The following is a 17,080-nucleotide window of genomic DNA, read 5'->3' on the forward strand; positions in this document are numbered from 1 at the left end:
TTCCCCCTCTTCCTCTTCTGCTCACCCATGGCTCCTGTTCCTTAAGGGCAGATGAAGGTTTTCATTCCCAATTAGAGACTTTTAAAACGTGGAGCCCCATGAATCATTCAATCACAGTTACACCAGCCTGCCCCCGTTTGATGAGGGGGATGGAGTTGGAACCTGAGCCTTCTGTGAGCCTGAGCACAGGGAGGAAGGACAGAGGCCTGGCGCCGGCCTGGAGCTCTCCCACGGGCACTGCCAGCAGCTCCGTGGAGGGATTGCTGGCCCTCCCCGTAGAGGCTCTCTGGGTGGTAGCTCGGTCCCTGGGCTGGATGGGTGGCTCCCTAGCAGGGGCATAGGACTCACGTGCTCCCACCACTCTCTCGCAGAGTTATGTCATGCCCAGGCCAGCAGAGGGCTCCATGAGGATTTATAGAAGATGCCCCGCGTCTCGGCGCCTTTGGTGCTGCTTCCCGCGTGGCTCGTGATGGTCGCCTGCAGCCCACACTCACTGAGGATCGGTAAGTGCTGCTCATATGGCATCCAGGAGGCAGCCCAGCTCTCTGGATACCCCAGGTGTCCACAGGGGACATATGCCTTCCCTGAGTTTGGCTGGACCAGGGGTGGTGGTGGTGGGGCAGCTGACAGGCTCAGAGCTCCGATCTGCCAGCTCCCCTTGTGACGAGAATAAAGATGCTGATAAGTCCCTATTGAAGTTGTGGCTGACTCAGCCTAGCACATTAAGGGCCAGCTGTTAGGTGAAGGAGGGTGGGAATGGATCTTGGTGACCATGGCCTGGCTGCTTGGCAGGGCCCTTGATGTGGGGTCTGCTTGCCCTGGCCTGGTCTGGAGAGGGAGGGCAGGGCAACTTCAGTGACATGTGTTCTGACTGCTCTGTCCCTTGTCCTTGTTGCCGTGGGGGTGCCCACTCTAGGCATGGGCAGGCAACATGGCTACCTGTCCCATTGACACCCCCATGCCAGGAGGGAGGCTTGTCTACACCTGGGGTCCAGGGGTGCCTGGGAAATCAAGTACCTCTTCCCCACCAGGACTGAGCGAGGCTCGTTAACTGCAGGCTGAGGCCCCGCTGATCTGAGTCATGGGGACACAGCCCCAGCTGCAGGGACAAGGAAACGGTCTAGTCCAGCAGACACTGTGTGGTCATCTGATGGCCCAGGACAGACATGGGGTGTTGGGGATCGGGGGTGTCTGCATGTGTATAGAGGAAGGGGGTCAATGTGGATAGATGGGTGGGGCATAGTAGTGAGAAATCCAGGCAGTGGGTTGTTGGTCACAAGAAGGCCTGTCCAACAGCAGGACCCTCAGGGCAAGGCTAGGCAGTAGCCCCAGAGGGTCAAACACCAGCAGGTTATTCAGACAGGTACCCACCTGAGGCTCTTCTTCCCAGACTAGGGTGGGGAGGGGGAGAGTGGATACTATGAACAAGGCAGGAGCCTAGATCCTAAACCTGCACCTGAAAGGGTTAGAGCCTGGTTTAGAACGAAGATGTCATGATGCTGAGTCCCAGGGAATTGGCTTAAAGCTCCTCATTCCCTCCAGTTGCGATCAGGACGGGTCCTAAGGTCCTAGAGATTGGCATGCTCGTGGTGGTCAGGAGGCCAGAGTGGGCTGAGCGCCTGGCTAGGTCAGGCATCACAGGCCAGAGGCCGGGCTGCAGGTCTCCCAGCTGCATTGTGTTCCCTTGGGGGGCACGTTTCCCTCTGTATATCCAGCGGCAGCTGATTGGAATCAGAAACAGGGACAGGTGACTCTGTTCTCCCCCTCACCCTGCCCTCGGCTTACCACTCTGCATGCTTTAAAAAATGGAATGAAAAACAAAATCGTCCCTTCCCCTTCCCCATTCATTTCTCCTGAAACTTCAAAACCTAATTTAATTCTGCTTAGCAGCAATGCAAAACGGTTCATATCCTTAAGATGCTTAATTTATAAGATGCCTACAGTTATTCAGCATTTGCCGCGAGGTTTTCTCCCCCTCGAAAGAAGTGGATAAAGCGGTAACCCATCACTGCCCATTTGTTGCTAATGGGAAGCGGAAAGGGATTGAGCCAGAATCAGCAGCGCCTTGCAGCCTGGCTCTCTTGACACTTGTTCTCCGGGAAGGAAGCCGAAAGTGGCGCTGACACATCCCTCTCTTGGCTGCTACACTGACAATAGAGCTTCAAAGGGACCCCTCATGCTCCCTCACCCACTCTTGGAGCATTGCTTGCCTAGTTCTGTCGAGATTCTGCTGGCCCTCAGTTTTGGTTCAGGCCAGGTCGCTTCCAGTGGGGTTCCAGCCAGGCGCCCTGCTCGCTGGCAAGGTCAAACCGGGCCTGATCTCCTGCAGAGCGCCGGAAGCAGTTAAGCCAATAAAGAGAAAGAAAAGAAAAGGAGAACCAAAACAGCAATGCCAGGACCCGTGTTCCTGTCTCCTTGGTTATCCTGGGAGCCAGGAGTTTTTCAAAAGTCTCCTGCTCCTTCTGGATGGAAAGGTGCTAATTACATAGACTCCAGAGGGGATGTGGAGTAGGGCAGGGGTGGGAAGAGAATTAGGTCGAGAAAACACAAGGAGCTGTGCTGAGCAGCAGGCAACCTTGCACACAGATGGGCTGGGCCAGCGTTGATGGTGCTGGGGTCTCCCGAGTCCTCCAGAGGCTCACGGGGAAGCGGGGGCTGCTGCTCCTCCTCCCTTCCTGGGGGTTATTTCTCCCTGAATTTGTGTTTTTCTGGGGTTTCTCCCAACCCCCCAGCCTCAGGATAGATGGCTGTGAGAGTGAGGCTGCACGAAGGGACCGGGAATCTCAGAGATAAATTGCCCCGCCAGCTGCATCCTCAACTCTACTTGTTCGTTGGTGACAATATGGATGTTTGCAAAGAGGCGGCCGAACCCATTACCCTGCCTTGGGACTGCTGTTTTTCATTCAAGTGAGGCGCGGGGCGGGAGATACAGCCAAATTTTCTGTTACAGTGTCTGGTGCTTACCCCCGAATGAGGTTTTGGGTAAGAGAAAGGGATTTTATTTATGACTGTGAGGCTGCCCGCATAAATTCCCCAAACTCTCACACATATGTCAGCCCCCTTCAGTCATCTGTCTTCTGAAAATGTCTTTTGATTTTGCTTCTGTCTCTCTGGGTCCTCTGAGTGATGACTGTGGGAGCCACAAGTTAATAAATGCTCTGAGAAGCCCCCACCCCATCTCTACATCTCTACAGCCCTCCATTACTTAAAGGGATCATCATAAGATCTTAGAGCCATAAAGGATTCTAAGGATCCCATTTTCAAGCCTGCTCATTTCACAGATGAGGAAGGAGGCCCAAAGGGGGCAGTGATTTGGCCAATGTCACATAGCAAGTAGGTGGCCGGCCTGGTGGCAGTCAGCACCAGAGCCTGGATCCTTGACTCCTCTTGCAGTGCTCTCCTCGCTGCCCACCGATGGGCTCCCTTAGCCACTGGGGAAGCAGAATCACCTTCAACAGTATGTGGAGGTGGTCATCTCTTGTAGTTTTCTGCCATCCTGTCTCTGACGTTTGCAAACATTACCCTTGCCCGGAATACGTTCGAAACTCAATAAGTGTTTGTCAGCCCAGTGAAGTATTTTCCAGCCTGCCTCCTGTTACTCCTTCCCTGGCCCCTTATTTCAGCCCCACTGAACCCTTCACTGTTACCCAAATATACCAGGAGGTTTACTCCAGGCTTTACTCATCCCATCCTGTGTCTGTAGAGCTCTTTCTCTCATTCTATCTTCTCTGCCTGGAAAACTCCTCCTCCTCCGCTACAAGCATCATTGGCTTGAACAGCTCTTCCTCTGCAAAGGCCTTCCCCAACATCACCCTGTCCTCCCAGGGAGAAATCATCCTTTTCTTACCTTTCTCCCATTGCCCTGGTACTTAACGCCTGTTCCAGCACTTACCAGGCTGTGCTCTCATTATTATGGCATTTTCCTGCCAGGCTCGGATTTCCATGGGAGAGCAGCCCGCTCCCGCAGGGCCCTACATGCGCAAGCATGTCGCTCAAACGCAATGAGTATGATGGGTGGATGAATCCATGGCCTTCGCAAGACCTCGTTCCCCAAGAATGTGTTTGGTATCATTGTTTTAAAGTTCTTTCTTCTGGTCTTACCTCTGCTTACAGAGGTAGACTTATTGGAGGAGATAGAAGAGAGAGAGAAGGAGGAAGAAGTGTCCATCTACCTGTCTTACTTAAAGGAAAGAACAGGAACGGGCTGAAGATCCTGAATGGGTTCTAATGCAAGTTTTGGCTATGATGGTAAATACACTGATTCCATTATTCATTCATTAATTCACTCAACAAGTATTTATAGAGTGCTGTTTATGAGGCTGAGAGAGTTTAACTCGTCTAAGGTCACAGATACTGAAATTTGAACCTGTCTGTCTCCAAAGCTGCCTCTTTCTGCTTTCAGCTCACGCACCCCTGGAGACATCTGGGATATCCTGTTATCACGGCAGTCACATTAAATAGATTGTGTTCTGTCTGGTAAAGGAATTGAAAGATGGAATAATTATTTCTTTATAGTCTCTTACTTTTCTTTGATTCTTTTACCTCCAAATAATTTCCTAAGGGTGCAGACAAAGCCCATCTGACAGATGAGGAAACTGAGGCCTGGGATCTGAGAGGCTTATCCCTGGTGGTGCAGAAGTCCTCATCAGCCTGGGTGGCACTAGACCCATCAACAGGTTGTTGCAGCAATTGAATCTCTTTCTTGTTTAAGGTTTCCCCATGTGGTGAAGCAGCAAGAGCTTGGATTTATTTGACATTCGGCCTTACTAGGACCCCCGAGTGCTTTACAACTATCATTTTTTACTTAGTTGGTTTCCCCAATGAGCTACAAGTCCTGTAGAGAGACTCTTAAATACAGAACATTCAAATGTGATAAAGATGAAGATAATAAGAGAATTAGGGGAGGCAAGGGGTAAGAATAAAAAACACTGGTTTCTTATCCTGTTCTGCTGTGTATTAAATATATCTGACATGCTGATCCAAATACACCACCTGAATTCTGTGCCTGCAGAGGATTCACCATGGGGGTTTTTGAGTGGTGGGCTCCCCTTAATAATGCTACCATGTGACGTGATTTATGAAATTTTGATCAGCACGTAAGTTTTCATCTCTTTTCCAGGTTGAGACACCCATATAAGCAATCAATTGGTCTCTCACGTTAGTGACAAATAGAAATTGATGACTTTCTCCTTCATCTGTCATCTAGAGAGGGAGTATAGAAAGGTTTCTGGGACACAGATCTCTCCCCTGGTGAACATCTTAGAGAGTCTGTCTTTCTTATTCTTCTTCCTGGGTCTAGCACAGTGCCTGGCCTATAGTCGTGCTTAGTAAGTGTTTGCTAGATGAATTATCTAATGGCAAGTTTTGAATCTTGAGCTAATCGGTCAGTTTTCAAATTTCTCTTCCCCCGGATATTGATCAGTGCTCAAAAATGCCAACCAATTTTATTTAATAAGTGTAGAAAATATGTAATTAGGAAAGTAAATATTTTACCAGAAAAAGGTCTGTGTGTGTGTCTGCTCAAAGCTGTCTGTCCTCTCCTCCCTGCCCCACCCCTGCCACCAGCACATCTTCAGGGGGCGTGAGGGAGGCTTAACTGCAGATAGACAGGCATCCAGGCCAGTGTGCTGTGTGGAGTCACTCATCCACGATGTCATCATCTGTCTTCCCCTGTGGCTTGGTCTTCTTCCAGGAGCATCACACAGGATGCTTTCAAGACATTTAACTTCTGTCTCAACTTTTCCAGAACCTATTTGTGAACTAAAGTCTTAGGCCATAGTCTCTTCTGCTAAGAAGTGAGGGATGAATTAGACCTAGATGCTCCATTTTACAGAAGAGAAAAACTGGGGTCTCAGTAAGGCAAAGCAAGTTGGTAAAAGGTCTCTTTGGTAGTGCCAGGACTCCTGACTCCCAACTGCCTGGTGACATTTGTGGCGTGGTTTGCACGTGTTCTTATGCACGTGTTAATTCAATTTTCCAACAACCTGTGAGGCAGGTAGAAGTAAGCTCCTCTTATGGAAGAGGAGCCTGAAGTTCACAGTTTGTGACTTGCCCAAGCTCATATGGAAGGGAGTGGTAGCCTCAAAGGGAAGAGGGGAGAGGACATCTTCCAGGCAGGGGCAAAGGGGTGAACCGAGTAGAGTCAGAAGACAGCATGGTGGCAGAGTCCTGAAGAGCCTGTTGATAGTACATTATTGATGCATGAGGACTAAAAGCCACCAGGGGCCATTGTGCTAATGCCTAACACCTCAGGAAATCAGGCCGAGCTAGAGAACAGGCAAGTAATGGCAACAAACTTTATGTCTCCAAACGTGCCATGATTGATCTCTGGGAGGAAACTGGGGTATCCTAGAGAAGGGATGGGGCTGTTATTCCCTAACTAAAAGTCCTTGATAATAGAGCTGATTTCCAAATGAGTTTGGTCTGTGGCTGCCAGTGTTCATTTGTGCTACAGTGGCCTGGTTTCCCCTGGGCTCTTGTTTTGCCCCTCCTCACATGTGATGGACTGGCAGTGTCTGCTGCCCTGCTCCATGAAGCCCTGCCTGGCAGAGATGCATGTGGTGTCAGGAGAACAGCCATGGAAAGATGTTGTCAGAATTTCAAAAACCTGTCTCCAGCTCTGTGTTTACAGAAGTCTTGGGAGGGGAATGAGTCATTAGCAAGCTCTTTTTTTTTTTTTTTCAGTGGTGCAGGGTAGGGTTGGGGGAAGGTGGAAATTATGGAGAGAGATTGTGGTTTGATGTAAAAAAAAGCCAGATGGAATGGGCTGTCGTGGATAGTGAGGTCCCCACAGCCGGAGGCGACCACACATAGGTTGGACAGGGATTTCAGCATCAAGTGGAGGTTGACCTGTTGCTTCTAAGACCCTTTCAACCTGGGATTCTGTGATAGAATATTTTAGACTTTGGTCTGTTCTCATACTCTCGTTAGGAGACAATCCGTTGTCATTGTGTCTTCATTAACAACCATTAAAAATAGCTTAGAATTGAGGCAACCATTGTCTAATTTAAGCCATGACCCCATTTGGCCCCAATTGCTTGGGTAAGCCAAATAAGACATGAAGCCCTACTGAGTCTTTCTACTTGGTTGGTGTAGACCTGTCTGGGTGTTTCTTTTCTCCTGTGGCCACTGATGGAGGAGTTAGAGGAGCGCGGGCAGTGATGGGAGCTGCTGCCAGATCTCAGCCGAGTGCCTGTGTGTGAGCCTGAGTGGGTGGGACGCACACGTGTGCATTGGCAGAGCCTGCACATCCCACTCACAGCCTCGCAGCTCAGCTGCAGGCAAGACAGCGGTCACACCGAGCGCTCATTAGTCTGGATGAGCAGCTGCACTTTCCATATCGGGTGGACGGGGGCTGGTCCTGGGCTGATGGGAGCCCTGGGAGGCAGGAGGCTTCAGACAGCTGTCGGGCCACCCGGCAGCTTCTCTGTGTCTTGTTGGTCTGTGTTTCTTCCCATTGAGCTGAGTTATGGGCCCAGTCAGCTTGTAGTGGGCCGGGTGGGTGAGGCCCGTTAAGCCCACACCGATGAGGAGTGTCATAGACAGAGAAGAGAGCCCAGACCAGTCGGGGCTGAGCGTGTGCGTATATGGCATGCCCAGGCCCCTGGCCAGGCAGACAGTGCCACCGTGCTAGACTTGGGGGACATTGCAGCCCTGATTGGGGCTCCCTGAAGTTGAGACTCTTTCTGTTAGCATGACCCCCTTCAGAGGAGAGGTTCCTTGTCCTGAAACTCTCCCCCAGGGCAGACGTTAGCCACAGCCCTCTCAGCTCCTCTCCCCCGCTGTGTTCCTTCTGAGGAAACCAACGTAACTGGGGATCAGTGGCCATCTGGGGTGGCCCACGAGAGGGTCCCTCATGTGTGTCCTTCTTCTCTCAGTTCCTCCTGCCCTGACTGAGCCAGTGTCTTATATGGCTATTCCAAGCTGATTGGCGTCCTGAAAGCAAGGGGAAAACGGAGCCAGATGTGTTATGGGTAGCACTGGGGTTGGCTCCAGAAGGTTCCAGCATAGTATAGAGGTTGAGGCCAGAGCACAGCTCTAACCAGACTGCCTGGGTTTGAGTCTGAGCTCTACCCTTTACTAGTTGTATGACCTTGGGCAAGAACTTAATTTCTTAGAGCTTGAATGTCTTCATCTATAACATGGGATAAGAGGAGTCCCAACCTCATGTCTCTGTGAGAATTCAGTAAGTTACTACATGGAAAGCACTTAGGAGAGCATCAGGCATGTAGTAAGTGCTATGGAAGTGGTATCTGTTGTTATGAATAGCACCGTTGGGCCACCCTGTCTCCATCTCTCAGCCTTCCCCTGCTGGGAGCACTCCTCTACCAAATGCTGTCTCTTCCCATTGTCTACATCCTGCTTTAAATTTACCTCTTTTTAGGAGCTGAGAATCCCCACCTGGTTTGGAAAGCTCTTACTTCCAAAATTCTCAGCATGCAGGAGGTGTGCATGCTCACACTTATGCACGCATTGCGCCTTCTTCATTGGGACGTACCCACCTGTTTTTCGCAAACATTTTAAAAACCTTATTTGAATTCCATCTGCCCCACAAGCCTGCGAGCATCCTGAGAGATCGAACTTTATCTTCCCTACCTTCACAGTGTCATGGGCTTTTCACACTGGGGTAATGGTCCCAGGTCCTGGCTACTGGATCTGAATGATCTCCCATCTTAGAAACCTCCCGTAGCCCCACATCCCTCTTCAGCTAATCCCCTATTTCTCTCCTTCCCTTTACAGTGAAATTCTGCAAAAGAATTGCCTATTCAAGCTGTCTCCATTTCCTCTCTTGTCTTGCCCTGTCAATGGGACTCCCTCCCATCAGAATCTCACCCCCACTGATGATGCCCACATTGCTAAATCCAGTCGTCAGTCCCCAGGCCTCGTTTTACCAGCAGCATTTGACATAGTTTCGCTCCCTCTTCCTTGACACACTTCTTTCTCTTGGCTTCTGGGTCACCCTCCATCCCTACCTCACTGGCTACTTCCTCTCAGTCTCGTTTGCTAATTTCTTCTCAGCTCTCTGACCTCTGAATATGGATCTGCCCTGGGCTTCTGTCCTTAGACCTCTCCTCTCTCCACACCCGCTCCTTGGTGACCTCATTCAGTCTCATGGCCTTATATGCTTATGACTCTCTCATCTTATCCCAGCTCTGACCTCTCTCCATAATTCCAGACTCATATATGCCAACTCATCATCCCTACGTGGACGTCTAAGAGAGATGCAAACTCAACATGTGCACAATCAAGCTGGTGATTCCCCCCAGCCCTGAGCCTGCTTCTCCTCCTGTCTCCCCCATTTCCTAAATGTCAATGCCATACGATCTATTTGGACTTACGCCCCAACCTTGGGAGCCATACTTGATCTCCCTTTCTCTGACATACCATATCCTCTCCATCAACAAATCCTGTTTGCTCTACCTTCCAAGTATGTCCAGAACCCAACCACATCTTACCACCTCAACCGTTGCTTTCCTGTTCCAAGACAGTATTATCTCTCACCCGGATTCCTGCAAAGCTTTGCTGCTAGTTTTTCTGCTTCTCTCTTGTTCTGTCACTTTGATTCTCAAAATGGCAGCAAGAATGGTTCTTTTAAAATGCAAGTTGAGTCATGTCAGTTCTCTGCTCAACTCTTCCAATGCCTTCTCATCTCATCTCATGTCAGAGTAAAAGGCAAAGTCCTTACAGTGTCCCACGGGGCCCTCCGTGATCTTCCCCATTCGTCCGTTACTTTTTGTCCTCGTCTCTCACCTCTCTGCCTCTTGCTCGCCCCACACCAGCCCCAGCCCCACTAGCGTCTTGCTTTTCCTGACACACCAAGCATGCTCCCACCTCAGGGCTTTTGCACTTGCTGTTCTCTCTGCCTAGAACACTCTGCACCTAGATACCTGCATGGTTCGCTCTCTCACTTCCCGCAGGTCCTGCTCTGCCCCCCAACTCTCCCTCTCCCTCCTCCTTGCCTTATTCTTTCTGTAGCACTCAATCACCATCTGACAGACTGGTCCTGCTTGTTTATTGTCTGAGTCTTCCCATCGGGAAAAGCCCTTTGTTTTGTTTTCTGCTGTTCCCCCAGTGCATGAGACAGTGCCTGGCATACAGTAGGTGCTCACTAAATATCTACTGAATGAATGAATGATGCAGACCCAACGGAAGTCCCAAAGGAGTTCAAATTTGAAAGCTATTGAAAGACAGAGACTCTGGTGGTCTCACTTGACATAAAAGCAATTCTTAACAAGGGCTCCTTGCTGAGGACTGTGCAATGGCCCTGCTGGCTCCCTGTCCCCATGTTCTCTGATCCCTGCAGCCAACCCCCTGCGGCAAATCCTGGGGCTAATCTTGATCCGATTCTGAGGCAGCCCAAGCCAGCAGTGTAATGAGTCAGCGTCAAAATGATTCTTGGCTGCTGGTCTTACTTTGTCCCTCAGATCCAAACACCAGGCTGTTGACTTATAATCATCCCCCACCCGTGTTGGCACTGCAGTGCCCAAGTCTGCCTTGTCCTCAAATCTGAAACCTCACCGATATTCTGACTGTGCCTGAGCTCCCCTAGGACTGTGGTCAGGCCTTGCTTATCTCAGTCTTCTGAGAGCCTGGAGACCTGAATCTGGACCCAGCCTCCCAGCTGGGACCCTGCCACCTGCTTGCAGCTCTTTTCTAAAGCTGCCAGTGTTGGTCAGGGTACCTGCCTGTTGTCTGCCAGGTACATTTCCCAGTGTTGTACCTGCCTGTCTGCTTGTGCTTAGATTCACAAAATCTTGATGGTGGCAGGGACCCCAGTGTAACCCATTCCACCTTTGAATAGTTCTGATCATTGGTTTTTCTTTCTGTTGAGCCAAAATCTGTCTTTCTGTGCCTTCCACCTCCTGTCCTAGGTCTGCCTATCCCTCAGGAGCATACAGAACAGGTCTAGTGCTCTTCCCTGTGGCGGCCTCTCTGAGATCTGAAGCGCTGTCATTTCATGGCCCCCAGCATCTTCTTTCTTCCAGAGATTCATCGTTAGTGCCTTTGACTATTCCTTCCTTCTTAGCGTTTGGATTCCACTTGTCATCCTGGTCATCCTCCTCTGAACAGGTTTTCTTTTTTTCTCCTTCTCAGTTAGGATGTGGTCCCCCGAATTACAGGCAGGCACTCCCCTCATCTGCTTCCGCTCCACCACAGGCACCTGCTCCAGCCTGGTGGGGTCTGGTCTCCAGGTTCAGAGCCCCTTGTTGGACCCATTCCCACCAAGCCCTGGCTGTTCTTTGAAAGCCTGCAGCAGGTTGCCCCAGAGTCTAAAGATACCTGTGTTAAAGAGCCGGGTGCTATGAGGTTCCCTAAGTTGTGTCACCCCCGTGGCTCCTTCCGAGCTGTGCTTTTCCCATCCTTTATAGCACATGGTCTTTCAAGCAGGGAGTGACACAGGCAGGGGAGGGAACGCCACTTTGCTGGCAACACTCATAAATTTCCCCCAGTGGCAGGGATCTAACAACATGAGACTTTGAGCTTTCAGCTCACAGATGAAAGAACAGGGATTTTCCCAGAGATGACAGAAAAGGGTAAGCGTACAGCCCTGGGGGCCTCAGCAGGAAGCGCTGCTAAGGAGTTGATCCAAACAGCCACCAACCACCAGCCTGTGCTGAAGTCGAATTGCAGTGGGTGGCCCCAAACCTGGGCAGCCCCCCAGAAGTCTCAAGCCAGGGGGCTGGGAAGAGGGAGAGCTTTCCGAAGGCCATCAAAAAGGAGTTGTCAGGGCTAGACCGGTGGCATAGTGGTTAAGTTCTTGTGCTCCATTTCTGCAGCCCGGGGTTCTCAGGTTTGGATCCCGGGTACGCACCTACACATCACTCATCAAGCCATGCTGTGGCGGCGTCCCACATACAAAATGGAGGAAGATAGGCACAAATGTTAGCTCAGGGACAATCTTCCTCACCAAAAAAAAAAAAAAAAGAAGAAAGAAATTGTCCTTGCACTTCCTGGAGCTCTTGGGGTTTCTGAAACTAAAGGGACCTTTGTCTGGAAATAGTGATTGAATGCTAAATTTCCCTTTTAGAGCCAATTTGGAAAACCTAGAGTGTTAAAGGAATTAAAGTTGTTAAATGGAAATAAGTGGAGTTGTTGGAGGTGACATGAGTGGAAGTGTCCACGGACTGCCCCCATTGGCGCTCTCCCTGTATTTAATCAGCCTCTTCCTCACCTGCCTGAGGAATTATTTCCCAGACAGCAATATTGGCTCCTGGGGGCGGGCGGGGGGGCATGCCCTGGGCGGAGGAGACAGGCCACTGTCTCCTGGAGCGCTGCTGCTGGTGGCTTGTTGTTGTAGCCTGTGGGGGCTCCCTTTTGGGTCTTGCATGAGTGCCCGTCTTACCGTGGAGCCATGAGGATGGTTACCTGGGGGAGCTTGGGGTTCACATTCAAGTCTTCATATCCTAGGCCTCATGGAACAAGTCAGCCCTGGATTCAAAATTCGTGGGTGTGAATCTCCCTTACTAGCCATCTTCCTGTATGCAAATTACTCAGCCTTTCTCACACTCTCTTTCTCATCTGTAAATTGGAAAGAACAGTTTACCATAGGCAGTTATTATATTAATTGAGAGGAAATAGGTAAAACACCATGCATGGTGTGTGGCTCTAGTAATATTTAATAAACATTAGTTCCCTTTCTTTTATTTCCTTTAAAAAATAGTACTTTGCTCAACATTTATGGCAAGCATAATTCTGGATGGCCTCATAGGGTAGTGGAATGGGGATGGGCTTTATTGACATACAAACTTGGAACTGAATTTTAGTTTTAGCGTGTGACCTTGGGCAAATTATTTGGCCTCTGTTTTCTACTATAAAATGCAGGTAATAATACTCACACTATGTGATTGTTGAGGTTTACATGAGATAACATATGCAAAATGGCTAGCAAGGTGCCTGATAGTTAGTAGGAGGTCAATAAATAATCGTTTTGTCAGTAGTTCTACCATAATTGTTATTACTCTAGTTTTCTATTGCTGCCTTAACAAATTACCACAAATTTAGGAGCTTAGACAAGACAAATTTATCATCTTATAGTCTGTAAATTAGAAGTCCAGCATGGGTCTCGCTGGGCTAAAACTGAGATGTTAGCAGGGCTGTGATCCTTTCTGGAGGCTCTAGGGGAGAATCTATTTCATCCTTATTTGGGTTGTTGGCAGAATTCAGTTCCTTGCGGTTATGAAATCAAGGTTCCCATTTTATTGCTGGCTGTCTTCTGAGGCCATCCCTGGCTCCCAGAGTCTGCCACATCCCTTGGCTCATGGCCTCCTTCCTCCATCCTCAAAGCTCGGGGTCAAATTCTTCTTACGTCTTGGTTCACTGACCTCAGCCTGGAAGTGTTCTCTAATTTTAAGGACTCATGAGATTAGATTGAGTGTCCCAGGGTAGTTTCCCCATCTCAAGGTGCGTAACCTCAATCATGTCTGCAAAGTCCCTTTGGCCATGGAAGGTAACACATTCACAAGTTCTAGGCATTAGGACGTAGACATCTTTGGGAGCCATCATTCTGCACCTCTGTTTGGATGGCCTCCAAGATGGGAGGCTGAGCCACTTGAAAACCTTCTCATGAGCAGAGCCTTATTCAGGGGACTGTGCATGCACTTGGAAACTGTTCCCAGTCCAATCCTTGGCCCGAGATGTCTGACTCTTGTTATGTTCGACCATTTTGCACGAGAACCAGGCAACCCAGAGCACAGAAGCTGATGTGTTTCCTCAATGGGTAGAGGGAACGTGACATCTTGGCCACATTACTGTGACTGAGACTGCACCACAAGGGGAGAGAGAGCCTGGAAGGGGCTGTGTAACAGGAAGCACTTCATCATGTTGATTTAGTATTTTCGCCACTGTAACGTGTGAGGGCTCTAACGGGGTAACCCATAAGCTGAATGTTATCTGAGGCCGTGTCACGTGGGCTTTGCCGGGCTTGGCTTGGAGTGATGTGTTTATTTCCTGCCATGGGGCCTAGAGAGAATAATGTCTCCCAGAGTCCCAGCAGACTGTCTCTTACTCTGCCTGTCATCCTTCCAGAAAGGGACAGATCCTCCTGTGCTTTGAGAAACCACATGCTATAGGAAGGTACGGCTATGAGCTAGGAATTAGAGGCCCTGGGCTTACAGCTGGTCCAACCTGTGTCTCTGTCTCCTGTCATTTCTTTAATGCTGACAGTGCCTTGCAGAGGGTGAGGCGCTGTGGGAAATACAGGAAATAGGATGTTTTGTTGTTAATGTTCTAAATATGAAAAGGCAAGTCTCAGTCGTGAGGGGACTATAGGGCGATACAAAACAGGAAAGCGTGCAGTGCCCAAGGGTCAGCTCCAGAGTTAGCAGTGGTGACTGGTGGTCCAGGGCCGTGAGCACGTCAGCATTTTGGGCTTCTTTTTCCCTTCTTGACATATCTCCTGTTTCCTAATGAGAGGGCGGTGGACCATCACTATAAAGGGCTTCGTCACGGGAGATGGAATGACATTCATGTTTAGTGAGCACCTATGTGCCCATCACTTTCTATAAATTATATAATTTAATCTTTACAACCATCTCCAGAAGTAGGTTTGATAATGTCTGGTATTTAGGTATGGAAACAGAGGCTAAGAAGGAGAGACTAAGGTCACCCATGTGAAACACGGAAGACCCTGGATTTGAACCCAGATTTCTTTGGCTCCAACCCTGCGCTCTGTCAGCCACGCTAGGCACCTCCCTTCCTTGCCTTGCTGTGCTCCCCTTTGTGGAGCCCCTGGGAGAGGTGTGGGCCCAGACCTCCAGGACACCTCCGTTTCCTTAGAGAAGCACAAGGCAGACGCTGTGCCTGAGCCCTCCTCACTGTCCCCTGTCCTCACAGGTTTCCTCTTCCGACATTCGAGAGAGAGACATTCACCTAAAATTGAACCACAGGAGGATCCTGACGGTACCTTTAGGCTAAAAATAAGAGCAGAGGCTGTGCCGCTCAGAGGGGACGAGCCTGCACACTGCCTTTATTTATAGCCACTTATTTATTAGATTCCAAATGATGTTTAACAAGGAATCATATGGCAGTGATCTTTGATTACTTATGTGGCTAATGGCTGAACATATATTATTATTGCTATTTATTCAGCTTGTTAAATGTACCGGGTGTTTCTCTCCCAGGAAGGCACCAACGCACCAACGAAAGCCACTCTCACCAAGGAGAGTCCCAGCCTTCTAAGGCCCCTGGGGAAGAATAAGAGAGAAGGTGGCTTGGCAAGTGGCCCTAAAGGCCAGGAAAGGGGCTCTGCCAAGGATTTGTTTTCAGAAGGGGCAATCCTTCCAAATAGAGGGAGTGGTGGGGGGAGTGGGAGAGAAAATTCCACCCCCCCCACACACTTTTCCCTTCCCCCTAGAAGGGAAAGAAGAGTTTGAGGTAAGAGTTGGGGCTGTTGGAGCCAGGAATATCTAGCCTTGTAATAATAGCAACATTTATTGAGTATTTATTATGTGCCAGGGACTATGCTGTGCAAATTATTTAATCCTGCTATCGTGTGCATTTTACAGGTGAGAAAGCTGAGGTTCAGAGAAGTGAAATAACTTACCCAAGGTCACACGGTTGGTATGAGGCTGGAGCTGGCATTAAAATCCAAGCCCTGTCTGCCTCTGGAGACCATAGGCCCGTTATGCCACCCTGCCCTATTTCAAAACCAGTGCCCTTCTCCTCTTCTGGTTAAGCTTGACTTGTTCAGTAAATTGCCCAGGAAAAGAATGGAAAACTTGTTGTCCCTGAGCCCAGGAAAGAGTGTGGGTACTTCCCCTGTGCTCCCCTGCGGTCCTTTACAACCTTTACAACCCGCTCGCTGGGGATGAGCTGTCAGCAGCCCCGAGGGGGTGCTCCACCTACCTGTACAACCCTGGATCAGGCCCCTTGGGGAGGGGCAGGGAATGCGAGGTCCACGATGCTGAGTGAAGCCTCCTCAGACAATGGGACCTCCCTGCTCAGCCCCAGAGCATGGCAGCCAGGGTGGCTGAAGGTGGAAGGTGGTGGCGGAAGGTCTGGGCACTTCCAGGTCCTGGCATATGAGGATTGGAGGCCAAGGCATCTCCACCCTGGACATCTGAGGAGAACAGGACCCTCCTCACAGGGAGAACTCATCTCCCTGAACTTCCCCATGCCCACTGCAGCCACTTGAAGCCCTTGGGCACTCTTCCTTTCTAGAAGAAAGCTCAGACTCCTTTCCAGGGCATCCAAAGCCTTCCTTCGTAGGCAGGCCGCAGACTTTCTAGATAGCATCGTCTTTCAGCATTGCTCCCCCGTTCCCATCCCTGCCTCATAAACACTCACTGGCGTCATCTTGCCCTCTTGACACACTGGAGTCCCCAGACGTCCTTGCCTCTTAGATTTCTGAGCCTTTGTCCCTCTGCCTGCAATACTCACCTCCTCACCTTGCCTGCCCAGCAGAGTATTATTCATCATTCAAGGCCTTGCTGATGTGTGACCTTCTCATCCAAGAAACCTTCCCTGACCGTCCTTTCTATCCCCACTCACAAGGACACTCTGCTTCTTCAGTGCTCCCATTCCACGGTGTGAGTGACTCTACCTTAGCTCTCACCTCACACAATATAGTGACCTGAGTTGCTTAGGTGTTAGTTTCTCTAAGGGCAAAGACCACGTCTTCTTACCTGTCACTCCCCCAGCCTTGCTCATAGCAGGTATTCAATAAACATTGGTTGAATGAATGAATGAATGACCATTCTTATCCTGGACTGCTGTAGAGAAGGGACCATATACCCACTGGCTTTGAAACACAAGACATTGGGGAAAGAAACAGGGACTAAATGAGCTAAGTTACATATCCTGAAATAGAACAGCAAAGAGCCTGGAACATTCTGGTGGGGGAAGGAAGGAAGCTGTTAGCTGGCTGTTTGTTTCAGAGTTTGGAAGGGAGGAGAAAGAGACCTGGACGGGTCACCAAAGGAGGATTTCAGGAGCATCCTCCCAGTGTCCCTCTCCTCCCTGTAACACCAGCGTGCAGTCTCTGGCCTTTTCAGTTATGGCAGAATACGCTGTGGGAAGCTTTGACCTTTAGAAGGAGGACTGTGTGTGCTTGGCCCCGCATCATGGGGACCCCTGACCTGCT

General features: G+C 49.9%; 1 protein-coding gene across 1 annotated transcript in view; it reads left to right on the forward strand.

Annotated features, from left to right (window-relative positions):
• Positions 1 to 407: 407 nt before the first annotated feature.
• GRIK4 (glutamate ionotropic receptor kainate type subunit 4) overlaps positions 408 to 17,080 on the forward strand; it is a 292,256-nt gene continuing 275,583 nt past the window's right edge. Inside the window, exon 1 of the mRNA XM_014785032.2 lies at positions 408 to 503. Coding sequence (XP_014640518.2) covers positions 422 to 503 — 82 coding nt within the window. The 5' untranslated portion in view covers positions 408 to 421. The remainder of the gene's footprint in view (positions 504 to 17,080) is intronic.

Source organism: Ceratotherium simum, chromosome 7, assembly GCF_057802395.1.
Source record: "Ceratotherium simum simum isolate JZ-2026a chromosome 7, ASM5780239v1, whole genome shotgun sequence".
Classification (NCBI taxonomy): Eukaryota; Metazoa; Chordata; class Mammalia; order Perissodactyla; family Rhinocerotidae; genus Ceratotherium; species Ceratotherium simum.